General features: G+C 40.4%; 1 protein-coding gene across 4 annotated transcripts in view; it reads right to left on the bottom strand.

The window, feature by feature from the left end:
* Positions 1–20,340, bottom strand: part of NFASC (neurofascin) — a 116,932-nt gene that overhangs the window by 11,441 nt on the left and 85,151 nt on the right. For 2 of the 4 annotated variants that reach the window (XM_075264103.1, XM_075264104.1), the window contains 10 exons: positions 20,140–20,210; positions 18,741–18,963; positions 15,551–15,666; positions 15,050–15,254; positions 14,736–14,858; positions 13,725–13,898; positions 12,498–12,512; positions 5,875–6,045; positions 3,883–3,990; positions 1,058–1,213 (listed from right to left, as the gene is read on the bottom strand). In XM_075264103.1, the coding sequence (XP_075120204.1) occupies positions 1,058–1,213; positions 3,883–3,990; positions 5,875–6,045; positions 12,498–12,512; positions 13,725–13,898; positions 14,736–14,858; positions 15,050–15,254; positions 15,551–15,666; positions 18,741–18,963; positions 20,140–20,210 (1,362 nt within the window). The remainder of the gene's footprint in view (positions 1–1,057; positions 1,214–3,882; positions 3,991–5,874; positions 6,046–12,497; positions 12,513–13,724; positions 13,899–14,735; positions 14,859–15,049; positions 15,255–15,550; positions 15,667–18,740; positions 18,964–20,139; positions 20,211–20,340) is intronic. The other 2 variants (XM_075264105.1, XM_075264106.1) reach the window with 1 other exon arrangement.

Raw genomic sequence — 20,340 nt, 5'->3', positions numbered from 1 at the left:
TTTGCTGCTAAATTTATGAAATATCTTTGTGTACACCCATTGCTTTTATGTCCATAGTTCCTCTCATCTTTTATCATGATCTAAAGAACTGCCCATGTTTAGAAGTAAGATCCTCTAAATACATAAGGTTCTATCTACACCTAAAGAATAATCACATAAAGACTGCACTTGTCAAGACAACAACCACAATCATTGTGTCTGACCAGCTTGGAAAAATATACACATTTATGTAAATCAGAATAAGATGTTTCCAAAAACATAATGTAGATTATTAACACTAACAGAAGAAACACAAAAAAGAACAAAACCTATAAAAGACTGTAAAGCAAAGCAACAAATGGGTAAAACTTAACATTCAGTAGGATGATGCCTACTTTTGCCAAGAGATGGCTGCAACATTGAATGTTATTGTAGAATTTCTGTTCAGCAATTTTCCTCTTTTATTGCACCAAGGTCCTTATTAGGTGGCCTCTTTATGTAAATTTGTAATATAACTACAAACCACTAAATTTAAAGGGAATCTGTCAGCAAAAATAAATCCCTAGCAATAATCACATGTTTGTCTAGGTACGGGTGTACACATTCCCAACGTACCTTTGAGTCCCCCAATTCTAGGCTCTGTCTCCAAAAATTATTCTTTAGTTATATGCAAAGGACATTGTAAGTGCAATGGAATAGTCTCTTGAGTGCCATAAGACTCTGCCTCACCAACATGAATAAGTACAAATAATATCAGTGGCTGCGTTGGATAGAATCACATTGGCGCAGGTTTGATATATCCAGTGGATAGAGGGGTGATGCCTAGCTGGGATTAGTGCTGCAAACTTGTGGCACTCTGGAGACGCCGCCATTGCAAATATGAAATATTTGAAATTGAATTGAAATATGTGTTCACAGCCTTAACTTCCCTACATAGTTGCAGGGGGTTAATTTTTGCTGACAGATTCCCTTTAATGGCATTGTCAACAAAAGGCATCTTCTATACACACTAGACATCACTATGAAGATAAAATAATAAAATGTGTCTGTGCTGTCACAGAAAAGAGAGATCCCTCACCTGAGTTGGTCTCGAAAGTCACAAATGGGCTTGTGACCAAGTGGTGCTCCTGGGAATAAACCCGTACTCTGTAGGTCATCCCAGGAACCAGATCAGATAGTTGAATTGAGGTAGGGGGATGACCCCTAACGGGAACAATTCTGCTCATGTTATTACCTGATAGGAAAGAGCTGAGGATGAATGTCGTCTGACTCAACAGTAAAGGATAGGGAGACCAGAGCAAATGCTTCATGCAAATGAATCAAACAGCATCATTCACCTAAATGGTGGCCCTAATCATAGGACTTCTTGCAAAGAATCTCTCTATAGCATTACACAGAATGTATGAAATAAAATGCAATTGTAGTATAAAATACACCACAACACCTAACAACGCTAATGCTCTAGTTCCGCACCAGATTCCCTACATCTGCAGCAGTAAAGTTAACAAAATGTCTGTTGTACCTTTTTCGATTTTACAGTTACAATAGCACAAGAGACTACCCTGTGTGAACATGTCAAAGTAAAACACACAGTCTGCACCCTGGACAGCATGTTATAGAGCAGGTCCATATAAAGTTGTTTGGAAAAAGATACAGTATGACTTATAATATATTGATTTCCATTTCTGCTCTTTCTGGCCTTTGGTTCCAGTGCTTGGTCTTACTTGGTAACTGCTATCTCTTTATACACATTTATACAGGGAAGAGTGTAACAACCACTGAATAGGGCCACCTATTGGGCTACTAAGGCCAGAATAACCAGAGCTATAAATAAAAATACTGAATCTTTTACCAAAAAATAAGGGGACATTCCCACTATTTTATTACGCTATTAGTCCGTATGATAGGATCTGTTAATAAATAAAACAAAAAACCAGACAGCCATCACAATGAATGGTAAATGCACAATAAATTATATTCATATGTCAGTTTTGGTTTTTTTTAAGTGATCCCTTTAATAGATCAGTTAAAAAAGCGGACAGTGTCCATTTACCAGCCATCATGATAGCTGTCCATTTTTTGGGTTTCTTTCTTGTTCTTGTCATGCTTAATTAGCATGCAGAGAAAAAAAAAATGGACAAAAATAACAGATGGTACAATGGACGACCGGCCGTCTCTTAACATCCGTCATATGTCCAATAGCCATAAACATGTGAAAAAAAATCAATCATAAGTCCGTAATATTTTCTGTCAGACACTAAGGGGGCGTTCGTTGGTGACAGCAGTGTCCGTGGCTATTGTCCATTAAAAGATTTTAGCAACGGACACTAGCTGAACCGTCAGAAATTTCCATTCATTTCAATGGAATTTTATCTTGTGTCCGTTAGTGTCCGTTTACACCCAAGTCCGTTTTTTTCCAGCGGACAAAAAAAATCCTATGTGCAGGACTTGCAAGTGTCCGTTATTTTTTTAACATTGAAGTCTATGGGCAATGGACTTATAACGGACAGTAACTAATAGCCATCAGTTAGTTTCTGTTTGTGTCTGCTATGATAGGTGTCCGTTTTTCTTTGTTTTTTTTTTAACAGACACCTTCATAGTGGAATTCAATGGTAGTGTGAACCGTGCCTAACAATGGACACCAACAACGCTGGTGTGAATACCCACAGCACACCAATCTGCTCTATAACATGCTGCTCAGATATTCATTCAATGTGAGGTTACATTAATAAACGCTACACCTATTCTATATATCTATTGATATGCAAAAAGGCCTCAAACATATTTCTTGGCAACATTAACCTGGCCAAATAGTTGCCTGCCATGTAATTTTTCCAGTTACTTTACCTTAACGCATAAGTTCCAAAGTCATAACATCCACTTAAGTAATTCTTCCTTTAGCTGTATAAACTATTATTACAGTACTGTGTATGGTACAGTATTACAGATGTTTTTCCATACAGCAGACAAAAGCTTTACACACTCAATGTAAATATACATAATCCAATAACAATCCATATCTATATATTAGTTTCTACCACACCATACAAAGTATATCCTCAACATATACTGGAGATTCCACCAAATATGCCGGAATTCCAATTAAAATCCTAGGTCTAAAACACTGACCTGTATAGTGCACAGACAGAATTATCACATAACTGATGCACAGACATGTACTTAGTGTAACATGCTTCCTGTTCATGTGAATATTTCAATAGCTATCCATCTGGATGGCAGGTAGCACACAACATGATAAGCTGACTCAATGGAATATAACTATCGAACAAGCAGATAAAGCATATGCAATGCAAGGCATGCCGCGTGTATTGTATGAGGTGAAAAGATCTTCAATAAAGAGAAGATATAGCGACACTTACAAGAAATGCAGCGCCTCCAAGCATGGATAATTTCTATATGTACCTAGCCACCTTATATATATGCTCATGCAATGTTTTACATGTTGTACTCATAGTCATATATGGGACTCTCAGACTAAGACTTTGGACAGTATTCTGTATTCTGTCGGCTTTAAGAGAAGAAAACCAACCAAGTATTTGTCATAGATGACCTCAAATGCTGTAAGAGTTCCCATAAATGTCTACAATAGATGACAGCGAGTTTCTTGATCTTATTATTTTAGAAGCTGAATAAATGCAATGGTGACACTTCAGGATGGGTGGTATGCTACCTTGTAATACTGTGAATTATTAATAAATCAACATTTATATAGTTATAGTAAAATAAAATGTATAAGTTCTATTCATTTGTGTTAATTGACAACCACCTCCTGAAGTGCCCTGCTATGTCGTGTTTGCACGTGGTGCAGCCAAGGTTGGTCGTGGGTGGTGGCTCGTAGATCCATTCCAGCTACACACACTCCACATGCAAAATGATGCTTACTGTCAATATACTCAACCATAACCTCAGTGCCCATCTGTACATTATATACCCAGGTGATGTTTGCCCAGTGGCTGTTGGGGGAAATTTTGAGGTCCCAATGTTCAGGCGCTGTTGGGGAGGTGATTCACAACAAGTTAGATAAAACAGCATACTACACAGAAAAAAACATCCTGCTATATGTGTGTATATCTTATAAAAGTATGTTATAACCAGCCATTTATAGCCACTAGCAACATACAGTTATTGGGAGTAGCTAAGAGCTTATTCTTATAATGGAAGGAAATATAGTTTTACATATAATAATATCTTAGCAATAAATTCTCTACGAAACTTGAATTTATTTTTTTTTAATGGAAATCTGACTTGAACACTATCCCAGATAGTGTCCCTGAAGCTGGCGTCAGTAACTTTATTCAGACTCTTACTCCATAGCCCTACATGGGAAGAATATGCAAATCTGTCTCCCAAGATGTAAATAGGGAGACAGTGCCTCTGTTGTGCTGCCCTCTATTGGGAAGCACCCTGAACATCATGCCCGACTTTCCCAGAAGTCTTTACTGCATAATGCGTCCTTAGGGAGAGATAGTCGGGCATGGTGTTCAGGGTGCTTCCCAATAGAGGGCAGCACAACAGAGGCACTATCTCCCTGTTTACATCTTGGGAGACATATTTGCATATTCTTCCCATGTTCCCTTGCAGTGGAGCAACTATGGCTGTATAAGTCTCCACGCACCTGAAAAGGTGGTCTCTCCCTAAGGAGTGACATTATCCCCAATATCCATAGCCCTAGTTACTTTTCCTGATCCCCCATACACATGCATGCTCAGTTTAGCCAAGCATGCATTTGTATTCAAGGATAACAGGGTATTTCTGTTTATATTTGTCATAACTGACTTCATCCCAATAAGATTCCGTCCAATCTCGATTTTGTTCAATAATAAAAAAAAAAGAATACATAATGGACCACTGAAGTCATTCATGGAAGATACAAACAAAGTATTCCATCTGTATCCATTATAAGGATTATTTTTCCATGTCTAATTTTTTGATGGCTTTGAACAATGGAAAGGCAGTGTGAACGTTGCCTTACAGTGTTACGTCAAAATGCAATTTTATTAGTAAAAAAATAATAACAAACTGAATTTCTACCATATATTTGACTGTTTAAAGTCAAATGATGTCACATATTTGATGTGTGAAATAGCCAGTAAGAGATTCTAGTCATAAAGCTGAATACAGCATGTAATAATAAGACATCAGCCATACTTGGCTTCAGATACATTGCCCTTTTATCTTATTAGCTATCTTGTTGTAGCGTGGTGGCTCTAGGACTGAATAGAAGCTAATACATTGTAATGTAGCACTGCTGTCTCGCTACTGCCATCTATAGCCAGTTACCATTTGAGTCAATGTCTGACCTATTAGTCTTGAAACACGGCTAGAGACTCTCCTTCTGGAAAAGGGCTAGGTTGTGTTCTTAAATAACATGGCTAACAAACATACCGTTTAGGAATCACTAGACATTTGGTTTAGCTCATAACAGTAACAATAGGTGATATGGCTTCATTTTCACTGAGAATTTCGAGGCTTGCGGATGGAAAGCCTTTTACCCTTCGTTCACATCTGCGTTTGGTAATCCGTTCGGGGAGTCCACATGGGGACGGAATACCAAATGCATTTGCAAGCGCTGTGCAGTGAATGCACACAGACCCCATAGACTATAACGGGGTCCGTGTGAGTCATGCAGACAGGAAAGAAGATTGTGAACTACTTTCCTGTCCGCATGTTCTGTGCTGAGATCTGGCGGCAAGCACACGGATCGCATTATAGTCTATGGATTCACTGCACAGCTCTTGCAAATGTGTTTGATAGTCCGTTCGGAGGGTCCCCATGCGAACTCCCCGAACCGATTATCAAACGCAGATGTGAACCAACCCTGATATGCCATTTTTACTAATGATGATGACACTGGTTTCTTCTGAAGTGCAGTACCTATTTCGTGGACACTAGCCACAGTGGTTGGAGGGCTCTCAGTAGTTGTAGTAGTGGGTCTGGTTGGAATAGGTGTGGTGAGGACAACAGTGGTAGCACTGGGACTTGTTGGGGGAACAGTTGGGATTTCAGTGGGAGCATCTGTAACAGGTGCTGGAGACGTGGGAGGAACTGAGAACAAGGTGAAAAATAGACTGAAAAAGAGCAGAGAAATGCATGTCTTCCAGAACTTAAAGGAACTCTTCAGACATGTTGATATAATATGCATTTTACACCTCTCAGAAACACATGTGAAGCAACACAACAACCATACATTCACTCAATAACGTTCTATAGTGGTCTAAATCAGGTCTGACCTTATACAAATCACATTAAGGACTTTGCTGTAGAGATCTCAAGTATTCTCAACTGCCTCCAATGCAAGACTTCTAAGAAGTAGAATAGTGACCACAAGAAGCTAAAAGCCAACGTTCCCTTGGCTGGATAGCACAAATCCTGTCCAAAATCATGCACTGAAGGTAGCTGGGAGGTAAAATGCTGGTGGTGGTCTTGGGTTAAAAAAAGGGGCCAACTCTGGGAAAAGCCCATGAGATACACCAGGTGATAAGAAGCTGATATCAGTATTACTCCAAAGCTGGCTACACAATGCGCAATTTTATAATAAGAACACATATGCAAAATGAATAATCCGTTTTCCAACATGTTGTAAAGTTGCTTCCATGGTAACGGAAGCAACTTTACAACATGTTGTAAAGTTTCTGACTGATAAACGACCAACTGTATCATTTGGCATGCACAAGTATCCAATTGTCATTCAGTAAATCTATTGTAAAACCACATGGAGTATGGTCAGCTGTGTATCTGTGGCAAAATCTTCATGAGTTATTTGCAGATTTAGTCTGGATTGTGATATAAAAGCACCAAGGATTTCACCCATTAACTGAACGCATTGACAAGCGGTGAGCAGTAAAAACACATGGGCCCCATAAACTATAATGTGGTTCGTGTGTGTGCTTTGTACGCAGTCTCCGCACGAGTCCTGCGGACAGGAAAGTGGATCATGAAGTACTTTTCTGTCCGCATGTTCCGTGTGGATATCACACAGAAAACACACGGACCCCATTATAGTCTATGGCAGGGGTCTCAAACTCGCGGCCCGCGGGCCGCATGCGGCCCCCCGAACAATTTTGTGCGGCCCGCACAAGCCTAGGGAAGCCGGATCCAAGTTGAATCCGGACGTTTCACCATTTTGCCCACAGGCAGTGTTATATACTGCCGGAAAGCTGACAGTGCGCTGAGTTCAGCGCACTGTCGGCTTTCCCGATGTGGGCCCGGTGTGAAGAGCTTACGGTGCCGGTACCGTAGCTCTTCTATGGTCAGAAGAGCGTCTCTGACACTCAGTCAGAGACGTCCTTCTTCACAGCATAGCCAATCGCGCTGTGCTGTGAGAGCCGGGAGGAACGCCCCCTCCCTCCCTGATAATGCTCGTCTATGGACGAGTACTGCGAGCAGAGGGAGGGGGCGTTCCTCCCGGCTCTCACAGCACAGCGCGATTGGCTGTGCTGTGAAGAAGGACGTCTCTGACTGAGTGTCAGAGACGCTCTTCTGACCATAGAAGAGCTACGGTACCGGACCGTAAGCTCTTCACACTGGGCCCAGATCGGGAAAGCCGACAGTGCGCTGAACTCAGCGCACTGTCAGCTTTCCGGCAGTATATAGAACTGCCTGTGGGCAAAAAGGTGAAAGGTCCTCTTTAAACATTGAGGTGGAATGAAGGGGCTCATGACACTGGGGGCAGACGAAGGGAGGGGGGAGAACGGCATGACACTGGGGCAGAGATGGAGGGACATGAATCTGGGGGCAGAGATGGGGGGGACATGAAACTGGGGGAAGAAATGGAGGGACATGAATCTGGGGGCAGAGATGGGGGGACATGAATCTGGGGGCAGAGATGGGGGGACATGAATCTGGGGCAGAGATGGGGGGACATGAATCTGAGGGCAGAGATGGGGGGACATGAATCTGGGGGCAGATGAAGGGTGTATATGTAACTGGGGGAAAGATGGAGGGGGGACATATAGTTTACGGGTGACTGTAGGAGGATTATGCAGTGTGGGGGCACATGGAAAATGAATGGGCGGAGTCAACATAAAAGTGGGTGGAGCTAAATTTGCCGCGGTGCGGCCCGCCGACTGGCTGGGATCTTGCTCTGCGGCCCACATGCTGAGTTGAGTTTGAGACCCCTGGTCTATGGGGTCTGTGTGCTTTCATAAGCTCACGGCATTCGTTATTCTGTTTGGGGGAGTCCCCATGCGGACTCCCCGAATGGATTACTGAACGCAGATGTGAACCAGGCCTTATATGTGCAGTTTTAAGGCAGTTTTTCATACATTTTGAAGCCAATGCCAGGAAGAGTTGTAAGAGGAAGAGAAGTATACAGAAGAGATTTTAATGCTCTTCTCTTTTTATTATCCACTCCTAATCCTAATTTTAGCTTCATAAACAGCTTTTTAACTTGCTTTACAAAAATGATCTGGATGTGAACTGTTTGGTTGTCATGGGGAACAGCCCCCCAATAACACTTATTGTCCTTCATTTATGTGAATGTTTCATCTTTTCAACCACCCACACAATCCTAATTCGAGCAGATACTGCATGTAATTCCATCAGGACAATAAATATATAGGAACCCTCCACTGAAAAGATGCAAAGATGTAACATATGTTATTACAAAAAATAGATAAAAAATGTTATTTGAGGCTGAAAAACAAGTATATCATACTCGGCTCATTCCAAGATAAAATAGAACAAAGGCATTATCTGAACTAGAGATGCAATAGAAATCTTCATTCCAAACAATCTGTATTATGCAGAACTAAAAACATGGCCAAAAATAAAAGCACGTATCACAGCCAAGCTGCCTGATCATGGTAGAGAATCCATGCAAAACACAGGATGAAAGATCGCAACAACAAAAGCATGAAGCCAACATGCACAATACATTCAGCTAAGCCTCTAATAGCATATCGTATGATGTACGCACAATGCATTGGTTTTTACAGTACTGCATATCCATAACTATCATAGTTGTCACGTACATGTCATATTTTGGGAATGCTAGCTAGCTTATGCGTTTTTTTGTGGCCTAAACCATACACTCATCTTTTAAACCCCCTTGTAGTCCCCCACCAGCCTGTGTTACAAATTTATAGTACCGTATATACTCGAGTATAAGCCGAGGCCCCTAATTTTACAACAAAAAACTGGGAAAACTTATTGACTCGAGTATAAGCCTAGGAGGGGAAATGCAGCAGCTATTGGAAAATTTCAAAAATTAAAATGGTCGGAGTTTTTAGGTGCAGTAGATGCTGAGGAAGGGGAGGGGGTGTTTTAGTTGTCTGTCTGCCCCTTCCCTGAGCTTGAGGACTGGGATTTTTTTCCCCCACTTGGAATTCAGCCTGGCTGACTATAGGGTATCTGCGGTGCTCCTATTAACCCCTTCCTGACGGAACAGGAGCACTGCAGATCCCCTATATTCAGTAGACCAGGCACTTTCAGACACAGGGACACCTAATGTGTTTGTGTTTCACAGTCATTTTCTTTTGTACGTATTCTATGGAAAGGAGGGATTTAGAACGTTTATTTATTTATTTATTTATTTATTTATTTTTAAAGCTTCCTTTTTTCCCCACTATTTTATGGGAGATTCTATACATTTATATTGCGGCTGGTCATAGACACTCCCCCCCTTCCTAAAAAAAAAAAAAAATTGCTGAAAAATTCAGCTTATACTCGAGTATATACGGTAATGAAATATCATACTGACATGTGTATCAGTTGATCAGTACGTAAGTATTGCAGTGACTGACTGAAGCTGTCACATACTGGAATGGCATCACTTCAACATGAGAAGCAAGGAATTTAAAAAGTGGGTATGAGCTTATAATATATATACTGTATATATATATATATATATATATATATATATATATATATATAAATTATATATATATATATATATATATATATATTAATTATATATATATATATATATATTATATACATATATATAATATATATATATATATATATATATATATATATATATATATATACACACATAGCATTAAACTGGATGAGGCTAAGGCCACATAATGTGGAATTGCAGCAATAAAGAAATAAAACAATGAATTTCCACACCATGGTAACAATACTGTGGAAAAAGCCTGCCTTGACAAGAACACGTGCATTTCTGAAAAATGCGGCGTGTTACGTTTTTCAGTGAAAATAGACATAGACATATGGAAAGGATTCAATAATGAAAAATGCAGCAGAAAAGCAGTTTTTTCCACTACATTTATTTCTGCAGCTTTTTTTTTTTAGATGTATTCACTATGTGGAGCCTTAGTCTAATGGCCACTGAGTGCAGGTAGCTCATAAACAGCCTTGCACACATCCGTCAGCATGCAATGCATTTACCACTGAGAAATTCTTGGTTGACATACTTGCAAGCAGTGCAGATCTACTCCTATAGATATTTTTTAAAGTGTGCAGAATAGATGTCACTGAAGGTAATTCCTATGGGGAAACTTTCACATCTCCTTCCTCTGGAGTGGAAATTCAAGAAGGACATGGAAATATACATATGTATAAGCAGGCCTTGGCTATGATACTATTGGGATGATGCCTTAAAAGAAATATTATGTCTTCCCATATATGCAGTCTGGCTATAGCCCACTTGACACCCTATGTATTCACATATGTCTTCAACTACATCTTTGGTAATAAGGCATCTATGAACACAAATTAAAGTCAGAGTTATGTTTTTGCCCAAATCAATTTAAGGCTGAGGCTCCACGTGGTGTAAAAGCTGCAGTTTGGCTATGGCAGGAAAAACCACCTTGTTTTACAGTCACTGCACACAATGCAGAAAAATATGAGCAGCGGTATTGCTGCAATTTCTAAAACTGTCATGTTTTTGGAAATTGCAGCATGTCACCAGAGGTTTCCCTATAGGTATAATTGAAGCAGAACGTCCATAGAGGAATATTCTGTGGCTGGCCTGTGAAAAGCGCAGTGGGAAAAAACGCATTGCGTCCAAGAGCAAAACTATTATTTGCCCCTATGTATTCAACAAATCCATCAATAATAGTGAAGAAACAGAAAATGCTGGATAGACATATTGGTATTAAAAAAAAAACCAGGATGTTAATCAATATAAATGTTGCTATTATATCCATATTTCTAAAAAAAAACAAAAAAAACAAAAAACAACAACAAGGTCCTTGTCAAAATTAACAATATAAACTTCCTGTACATAGCCTGAGGGGCACTGATCATCGGAGCACTCCCTACCCTTCATTTCCGCTCTCAGTGGGGCCTCTGCACTCAGACGCCTACATGTGAAATGCTTTGCATTCCGCGTGGCGCAACGGGATGCCGGTGAATGGGCCTAATTGGCAGGGAGCCTCATGCCGCAGACGCCGCGGATGAGTCAGCCACGGAATCCTTGGCAACATAGGCCAGCTGGCTTCTTTTTTCGGCTACTAGCTAGTGGAGAAAATAAGTGAGCAGCTCCCATTGAAGTCAATGGGAGCCGTTTTTGACAGTGGAGTTTGAGGTGGATTCCGTGTCAAAATCCGCTGCCAAAAAACTCCATGTGAACAGACTCTTAGGCTGACACCACAAATTGTGGAAAAGCGTATTTCTTGTTGCAGATTCTGCTGCATTTTTGAGTGGATTTAGCAGAAGGGAAGAGTGTATGTGTTTCCTTCATATTCCCCATTCCTTTTGTAGCCACTTGTGGCTTTAGCTCAAAAAATACAGCACAATCTGCAACAAGAAATGCAGGTTTTCTGCCACGTCTTAAAATAAAATCTGTGAACCAAAGTAAATGTAATGAGCTCATTTCTGGTTTATTTAAAGGAGTGTTCTCATTTTGGCAAATAAAGCTGATTTATTGTGACAAGTACATAACCTTGTGCATAAACGTGTGCCCACACAGGTGCCGCTTTGTTACACTTCCAGCGCTGTAAACTGTAAGGAGTAGGCACCTGTGTGACCATCACACGATCATGGCAGATTTTCATGCGCTGAATGCAGGTTCCTAGTCAATGAGTAGAAACAGAGATCTTGAAAATCAAACAATTAATACAGAAAAAATTCTTTATTTGCTCACACCGGCAAACATTTCAGAGGGAAGCCTAGAAATAGAAGTAAATGAGATATATTGTTTCTATAAGCTACAGTATAAATATGCAATCCCTCTTTCCACTACGTATGTCTTTGTATAAATATACAGTAAAAAAAAAAAGTGCAAAAAGTGTGTTTAAAAATTTTTTTTTTCTTGTCTGTAGCTAGCCTGGGGGAATGGATTGCAGATCGTCTGCCTCTACTCACCAGGAAAAAACACAGAAGAAAAGCTGATGGTCGTTGCATTTTCAATAACCCTCGCAGTAGAGAATAAATGCATTTAGCTTAAAGAAGCTGAAGCAGACGGCGGTTACCAAGCAATCTACTGTAGTCTGCAGGCACCATGGGTGCTTTGAAAGAAATAATACCATGCCACAAGCTTAGCATGCTGGAAGACCCATGCATGTTACCTTGCTATTGTATTACTTTACCTGAAGTAGGGGGAACTGCAGACCTCACAGAAAGCCAAGAGTAGGGAAAAGCAAGGGAATAAGAAAGAGAGAAAAAGAGTGGAACACATAAAAACAAAGCAAAGGTAGATAATAAAAAAACGCCTCTGTCAAGTCAGTTGAAATATAAATATAATATTACTAGGTCTATGCCAAATATAAAGTAGTGTTCCTCCAGTGGATGATACCCCAATAAAGCAGAGCAAAATCAGCACAACTGGGAAATACTGCTTCAGCAGAATACATTTTTGATGCCCATTTTAAACTAAATGCGTTGTATGTATTGTTTTTTGGAAAATGTAGTCTTTAGTTATCCTGGTGTCACCAATAGTCATCATAGTGTCATATGACTAGGATATACTATCATTCCCTGATCTGTTGGGAATGGGCGCCTGCCCCAACATTTTCAGATTTCTCCCACAAAGTGATGCTCATAGCCACTCACAGGGAACCAAACACAGAAGGTGAACTGTCACAGTTGCAGCCTCGTCTTATCATGCTGAAGATATTTCAGAGACAATGGGATTTTGATAGAATTTTTATTGCGAATCCAATAAGGGGGGAGTGCCAGAAGTGGGACTCCTAGCATTATAGTTTTCTATGACGGTAGACGTACCAGCTACCCAGCAACATACTGTCCTGTACTATAATCGGTATGAGACAGTATGTCGCTTGGAGGCAGGGACTCCTAGTGTCACAGATAACTATACTGCTAGGAGTCCCTCTCCCATCATACGGCTGGCTAATCCAGCAAACACAAACACAGACTGAGTTTCACAAGTGAAACTTGGTCGAGTGAATCTAGGGTTAGTAGTACGTAAATGGTGTAATAGGGTAACAATGATTGTAAAATAAGAGTAAGTGTTGTGCCATTGGCATATTGCATTCTCGGACTATTCATTATAACTTCCATCTATGTGAGGGAATCTTTTGCAGAAACCAAACACACCACTCTTCTCTTGAATGGAGCTAGGTTGCATTTCTCTGCACTGCAAGTGATCAGGAAATACTGCTGTGCAGCAGATCTGCTGACAGGACTTCAGTTCCTTTGTTTTTCAGGTTGAAATGGCTGCTGGAGGTGAGAATGGTAAGGCATAGTGGTGTGTCCTTCCATTCTAAGAAGATAACCGTATAATAACTAGAATACCAGTTTTTACTCCAATATATGACAATTTGGAAGAATCTAGTATCAGTTTAAGGCTTTTTTACCTTCATCCTGCTTGAGAGGAGTATCAGCTGTGACAGTTTCCCCAGATCCAACTTGTGTTCGTGCACTTAAAGTGAAGCGATACCGTGATATGGGATCCGTCCTTGTTATAGTGTACTTTGTTTGGTTTGGTGACAGAATCTCAATCACTGGTCTTGCAAATCTGGAACCATTAACTGTTTAGAGAATGTGAGAATTGTTAAGAATATGTCTGAGAATTAATATTAAAACTTTAAAAATGCAATAGCATTCACAATAATATGATATGTTTGGTCATAGTCGAGCAAATATGTTGCCATCCATCTACTTGTAACAAAGGCATCAGAGAGCAAACCAGATCTAAACCGTGGTAGTGGTCTTGCTTCCATGCCTCCTTTTTAACTGAGGCCGGGTTCACATCTGCGTCCCGGCCTCCGTTATGCAGGTTTCCGTTTCCTTCCCCAAACTGGACAGGAGACGGAAACCCGCAGTCAGTCTCCAAACCCATTCATTTGTCAGACAAAGTCGGAGATGCAGGACTTTGCGTCCGTTAAAAAAAAATTGGTTTCACCGCAGAGAGCACATAACGCTCACCGGCGTTCACGGCCAGACACTGTCTGTCAGGTTTCCGTCTTCTGCCTGCAGAAGACAGAAAGCCGACAGACTGAGATCAGGCGCAGATGTGAACAAGCCCTAAGCAGTATGAATGGGTGGAAACTGAAATAGTAAAACGTTATGCTTTATTTGAGCAGACTGACACTGATAACTTGAGAAGAACAGCCAACACCATAGTTAGGGTCCATTCACACGGAGAAAAATGGTGAGGAAATTCCACACCAAATTCCTCACCATTTTCCTCCGTGTGAATGGACCCTTAGAAGCCAAGGAGAATAAAGATGCCGCTATACACATCAAACAGCATGCCAGTGGATGTGCTCAATGTCCAGCTTACATGTATAGGCATCTTTAGGGTTACGATCAGACATTTCTAACAAATATGATAAGAAAATATATATACAATGGTGATCACTCACATGCTTGGTAGCGTAAGCTGTATCCTGTCAGATTTCCATTGGGGTGTTCTGGAGGACTCCAGTCTAAGTAAATGATTTCACGGTTTGGTTCACTAAACCTAAAATTTTTGGGCTGACTTGGCACTGGAAGAAGAAGAAGGAAGCAGATGAGCAAAAGTTAGGCAAACTTATATGTGAAAGCTGAGGGTGTGCCATGTATGTAAGTGAAACTGCAGAAGAAAACCTTGGGTACAATATTAATATGTATAAGCACTATACACCAGTTTAGACACTTCAGTTAGCAGCTCGTATATAGCATAGCAGGATGTTCCTACCTCCCTCTGGTGTGGTGAACTCTTTAAAGTCACTCTTCGGGCCATCCCCTCGCCCGTTCACCGCTACCATGTACAGTTTGTAGTTGCTGTAAGGTATCAGGAAGGACACGATCCCTCGTACACGATCCCCGATAAAACTCTGCTGTAGCTTCTTTCGGGAGACCCAAATTCCCTTCAGCAAACTACTCTCCCTCCAGTAATATGCCTTGTAAAATACACAGCCCAATCATTTAACAGACAGCCTTGATATATTAGTAGGGGTGAATTATGGCAGCCTGTCAGTCCGTGTTATCACTTAGATTCTTTTTAATCCACATACACAGCAGTACAAGGATTGTAGGTTACTGGGTTGTAGGTTACTTGTAAAGTATTCACATGCTGGGGGTTAATATATCCACAGAGATACATTATGGGAAGGTACATTATTTCCCCTCCCTGGTCTCTTTCCAGATTAGATATTAGATATAAGGGGGCTGTTAATAAGGAGCTGGATCTGCTCACTCTGTATTCCACGAGACTTCCTTGGACAGAAGCAGGGGCCACACGTGTCCATTGAAGGGAAATGGCAGTGCTGTTCATGACCCTCAGTCTAATGTCAGTGGGTGCTGCTTTAGGATCTGAGGGTAAAGACAGCTTTTAACAGACCAACATAAGAGCTCTGTGAGGTACAATCTATTATACTTCTACTCTTCTGCTATTTCTGAATAGTTCCTGCAGGATATTCCAGGATATATTATTGCATGCTGCTCCAAATGATAAGGCCGACTACGGACTGTAATATTTTTTAGCTCCAAAGAAAGGATTATTGATCCATTGTACACTTCCACGTGCCATATGTCATCTGACATGACAAAGAAACATTGCACTCTTCTACGGTGAAGTAAAAATGGGTTGTTTATTCCATCTTACTACTAGCACCTACATGTCATAAGAGGAAAGGAGTGCCACATGATCATGCATGATTGGTGCCATCTTGTGGCCATTGAAGTAATATATTGTCACAGCACAACTTGACCGGTTCAGAGCAAAATTATTATTAATATTTTTTTTAAAAGTAGCAATTATAGGTATTTTGCAGTGCCCAAAAATGTAACATGATATTACTATGAAAAAGCATTTAATATCCTAAAAAATTGTGAACATCACAGCATTTATCGGAATAATGAAATCAAATTTGACGTGTTTCAGCACGTCTATTGTAGGTTCAGCAGAAAGCTCTGCTTCAAACCTAAAATGCTTCAATGAGCAATTCATATTACACTAATTGTTAACTTTTACATAATACTGATGTGAACAAAACCCTCATATGTAATTCTCAGAAAATACTGCAGTTTAAAAGGCATTTCTCCCATCCACAGGCTAGGGGACAAGTTGCAGATCATGGAGATCTAACAGCTGGTGATATTGGAGTACTGTAGTTCATCTCTAGGTGCCTCATTGATATGAATGGAGCTGGAGTGTGCTTATCCAACCACTGCTCCATCCAGAAGAATGAGTAAAACAACCCCGTTTTTGTGATCGTGGGAGCCCCCGTAGTCAGACGGCACCAATCTACACTTTAAAACAGAGCAATAAGTGGCTATTTCTATTAGAATTCATGATTAAGTTGCTGTAAATATAGTTTGCACATTGGATACACAGGATATTACTTGGCACACTGAAATTGTTTCAGAAATTGTACATGATTGACAAAATGACAAAAACTTCTTCTATTAAACCTCCGTTGAACAGCCTGGAGCTGTCTCTCAAGAACAACCAATCTGGAATAGTACTCAGAAGGGAAATTCTACCCCTTCAATTTTGTGAGATTGACACAGTGCGAGGTCTTCTCTGAGGCAATAAATGAGACAGAAATTAGACAAAAAGTGGTTATAAACTTTTCTCTTTAAATTCTCTACCATCTCATAGGCCTAGTGTACAAGTTATACAAAGTTCCTGTAAGTTTTTTTAAAATGTATATACTTAAGGCCAGTGGTGTAACTGGGAATGGCGGTGGCGAACTAGGGGTCCCCTTCTCCGGTCGACGCAGAAGACCCTAACCGACCCCCCCCCCCTAGTAGCCCCGGTACACACTATTATTGCTCCATAGTGGCCCCTGCACACAGTATCATTTCCTCTAGTGGCCCCTACACACACAGTATTACACTCCATAGTGGCCCCTGCACACAGTATTATACCCCATTGTGGACACCCATATACAATTATTTTCAGAGCCCAAAGAATAATAATCGGAGATCCAGGGGAGGATACAAACATAAAAAACACTGTTACTTACCTATCCCTGGATCCAATGCACTCCCTGTTGATGTCGGTCTTGTTCAATGACGTACGGGGCGTCACATGACCCGGGCCTGCGTTGCGACATAAGGATGCAGGCCCCAGCCATGTGACGCCAGGGACATCACTCAAGTAGGCCTGAAGCCTGGAGAGGTAAGTAACACTGTTTTTTATGTTCTCTTGCCTTCCCTGGACCTCCGATCATTATACTCGGGGGTCTGAAAAGGTAACAGACTATTTAAAAAAAAGAAAACACAGTAGTAGTGGCTGTCATCGGGGCCCCCTAATGTCCCGGACCCTGTGGCAGCTGTTACCGCTGCTACCCCATTAGTTACGCCCCTGCTTTAGGCCATGGCCACATGTAGTGTAAAGGCTGCGGTTTGCCCACGGCATTTTACATTCACAGAAAAGTAAATCCCATCTCCACCTTCTTGAAAAATATGCGCAGCGGACAAAATGCGAATTCCAAAGGCTTAGCAGTTTTGGAAATGGCAGCATGTCAATGATAACTACAGAACCTATGGCTGTTTCCCTATAGGTATAATGGAATCAGAAAGTTCATAGAGAATTTCTATGAACTTTCTGTAAAAAAATATGCTGTTGGAAAAACCATGAAGTGTTGCTGCTGTGGTTTTTGCCACAGCGCTTTTTTGCAAGAAATCGCAGCATGTCCGTACTGTGGTTTTTATGGCAAATTGGGCATGGGATTCCCTAGAATCCCATCCACTGTGCCCTGACTGTAAAACACTGAGATTTTTCCCCGCAGGAAAATCATGGAGTTTACGTCCCGTGGGGTCCCTACCTTAAAGAGTTTTCTGGGGAAAACTGGCACAGAATGTGCTAAAATAGAAATAGAGTGTTAATCACCTTGTCTTCCCCTGCGATTCCAGGCGATTTTTTTTTTTTTTTTTGCTTACTGCTTCATAGATCAGCTCCATTGGGGTGAGCTGTGACAAACTCATCTACAATGTCTACAGGGGATTTTACTTGTGCACTATAATATACAATGATTATACTTAAAGTGGTATTTCTATCTCTGACATGCCATAAGTGTCTGATGAATACTAATATCACTTTTGGGATCTGCACCTATGTATGAACTTGCTGATCAGTTTTCAGAATTCTTATAGAACATAATGCAGAGGTACCCATGTTGCAACTTCCTTATTCTGGTTTTAATTGGATGCTGTGGCCACCTAACCAGGTGGAAAGGAGATGGTCAGGAGATGCATTTTCTTGACATAGGTGCGAATTCCTGAGATGAGAAATTTATGGCATAGGCCATGAATACTGTAAGATCTATTGATGCTATCCTGGCTGTTACTCCTTTATATGTGCCAAACGTATAAAAAATAAGAGTACATATAATGCACATAATTATTACAAACTTTAGAGATTCTTTTGGACTACTCACAATCTTCTCCAGAGTATCCAATCACAGTGTTCGGTTCTGGTGACCTGCCAAACTCATTTTCTGCCTGCACCCTTATTTCATAAGGGGTGTATACGGGAGTATTCCACACAACATGTTTGTTTGTCCACACTGTAATATTGCTCCACGGCTCTCCTGTGTGACGTTGTCGCCATTTTACAATGTAGCGTAAATTGGGACCATATGCTTGTGTAGAATTCAGTGGCTGTAGGTAGTAAAATAATAGAATAAAGGCACGTTGACACAGACATCCAACTAAATACCATTTAACATGATTATATCCTAATAACTTATTATATAAAATATTTTTTTTGTAACAGATATAAACAGTAGTTCTTTTTCTAAGCTTTTATAAAGTGTATTTCTGTTTTCACTAGGTAACTGTAATAATACATAAAATCTACTATGCCAAGGAAGATTGTGGAACTTGTACTAATGTGTTTGTAAGTAGCTACCAAAATCCAGGGGTTCTAAAACAACCCTAAACAGGGCCACTGGATGTATATTCATCAGCTATAGCATAGCATATAAAGAAATCTCTGTTATCATATGCACATACATAGGTTACAAAACATAACATTCATTTTCACAGTAAACAGATAGAAGACTTAAAAAGAATGAAATGGATTCTTATCCACTTTCACAAATGTAAGGACTATCCATATAGTAATGTTTACAATACATATTTTTGCTCCAAGTTGGTGATTTCAGCTGCTTATTGTCAGTGCTCCTTCTAATCCTTGTATTTTGTGCTGACAATGACTCTTGAGGAGTGTGTGACTCCCCCCTCCCTCCCCCTGGAGAGAATGTTATGGGTTCCCTTCTCTTTCTGTACACATATACATAGACTATGATTCATCATTGTACCCTCTAAGCTTTCTCACCCATACTCTTATACAGTGCAGACCTTGTCATTTACCCTCCCAGATAACTTTGATGCTTTCCTCCCCTCCCAGCTGTGAAGGAAGGAGAGAGTTGAGGACTGACAGTCAGGAGCAGTAAGCTGTTGGACAGAAGTTGCAGAAAAATGGAAAAGTTGCTCATGGTCTACAGCAAAATGGTATATAAATTTATAAGGCTTAATCTGCATTTAGGAAGCAAATGAACAAAGGAAAATTCAGCGAAAGCTGTTCATAGCCTTTGAAGCAGCTTTTTCGCATTATTAATCCTGGTTAATATTGAGAATATAGTACATATTGGTGATTCCAGGTCTCTTCCCTAACAAGCATTCTGTGTTCCATTACTCTGTTCATGTGTATGTATGACAGGTCAAAGTGTCTCTAATAGACATCCATAGAGAAACCATACTTACGAACGATGTCACAATTTTATAATAAAAATATTTAAAAGAATCCAGGAGTCTATATCTTTTATTACTTACTGTCCATGTGATCTCCATGTTGTCTTTGCGAGTTCCTGCTCCACGAACATCACCTGGATTAACTTCTGGGGCTAAAAATCCAAATAACTCTTAAGTATACTACAATACAGTATCATGGCCATAAAGAAATGTGGCTAATATGTGGCAAATTATCAACCAAATGATCCATTTTATGATGGAGATAAAGTTTGACTAGATGAA

Source organism: Leptodactylus fuscus, chromosome 2 (genome assembly GCF_031893055.1).
Source record: "Leptodactylus fuscus isolate aLepFus1 chromosome 2, aLepFus1.hap2, whole genome shotgun sequence".
NCBI lineage: Eukaryota > Metazoa > Chordata > Amphibia > Anura > Leptodactylidae > Leptodactylus > Leptodactylus fuscus.
This window is presented reverse-complemented; position numbering and strand designations above follow the sequence as displayed.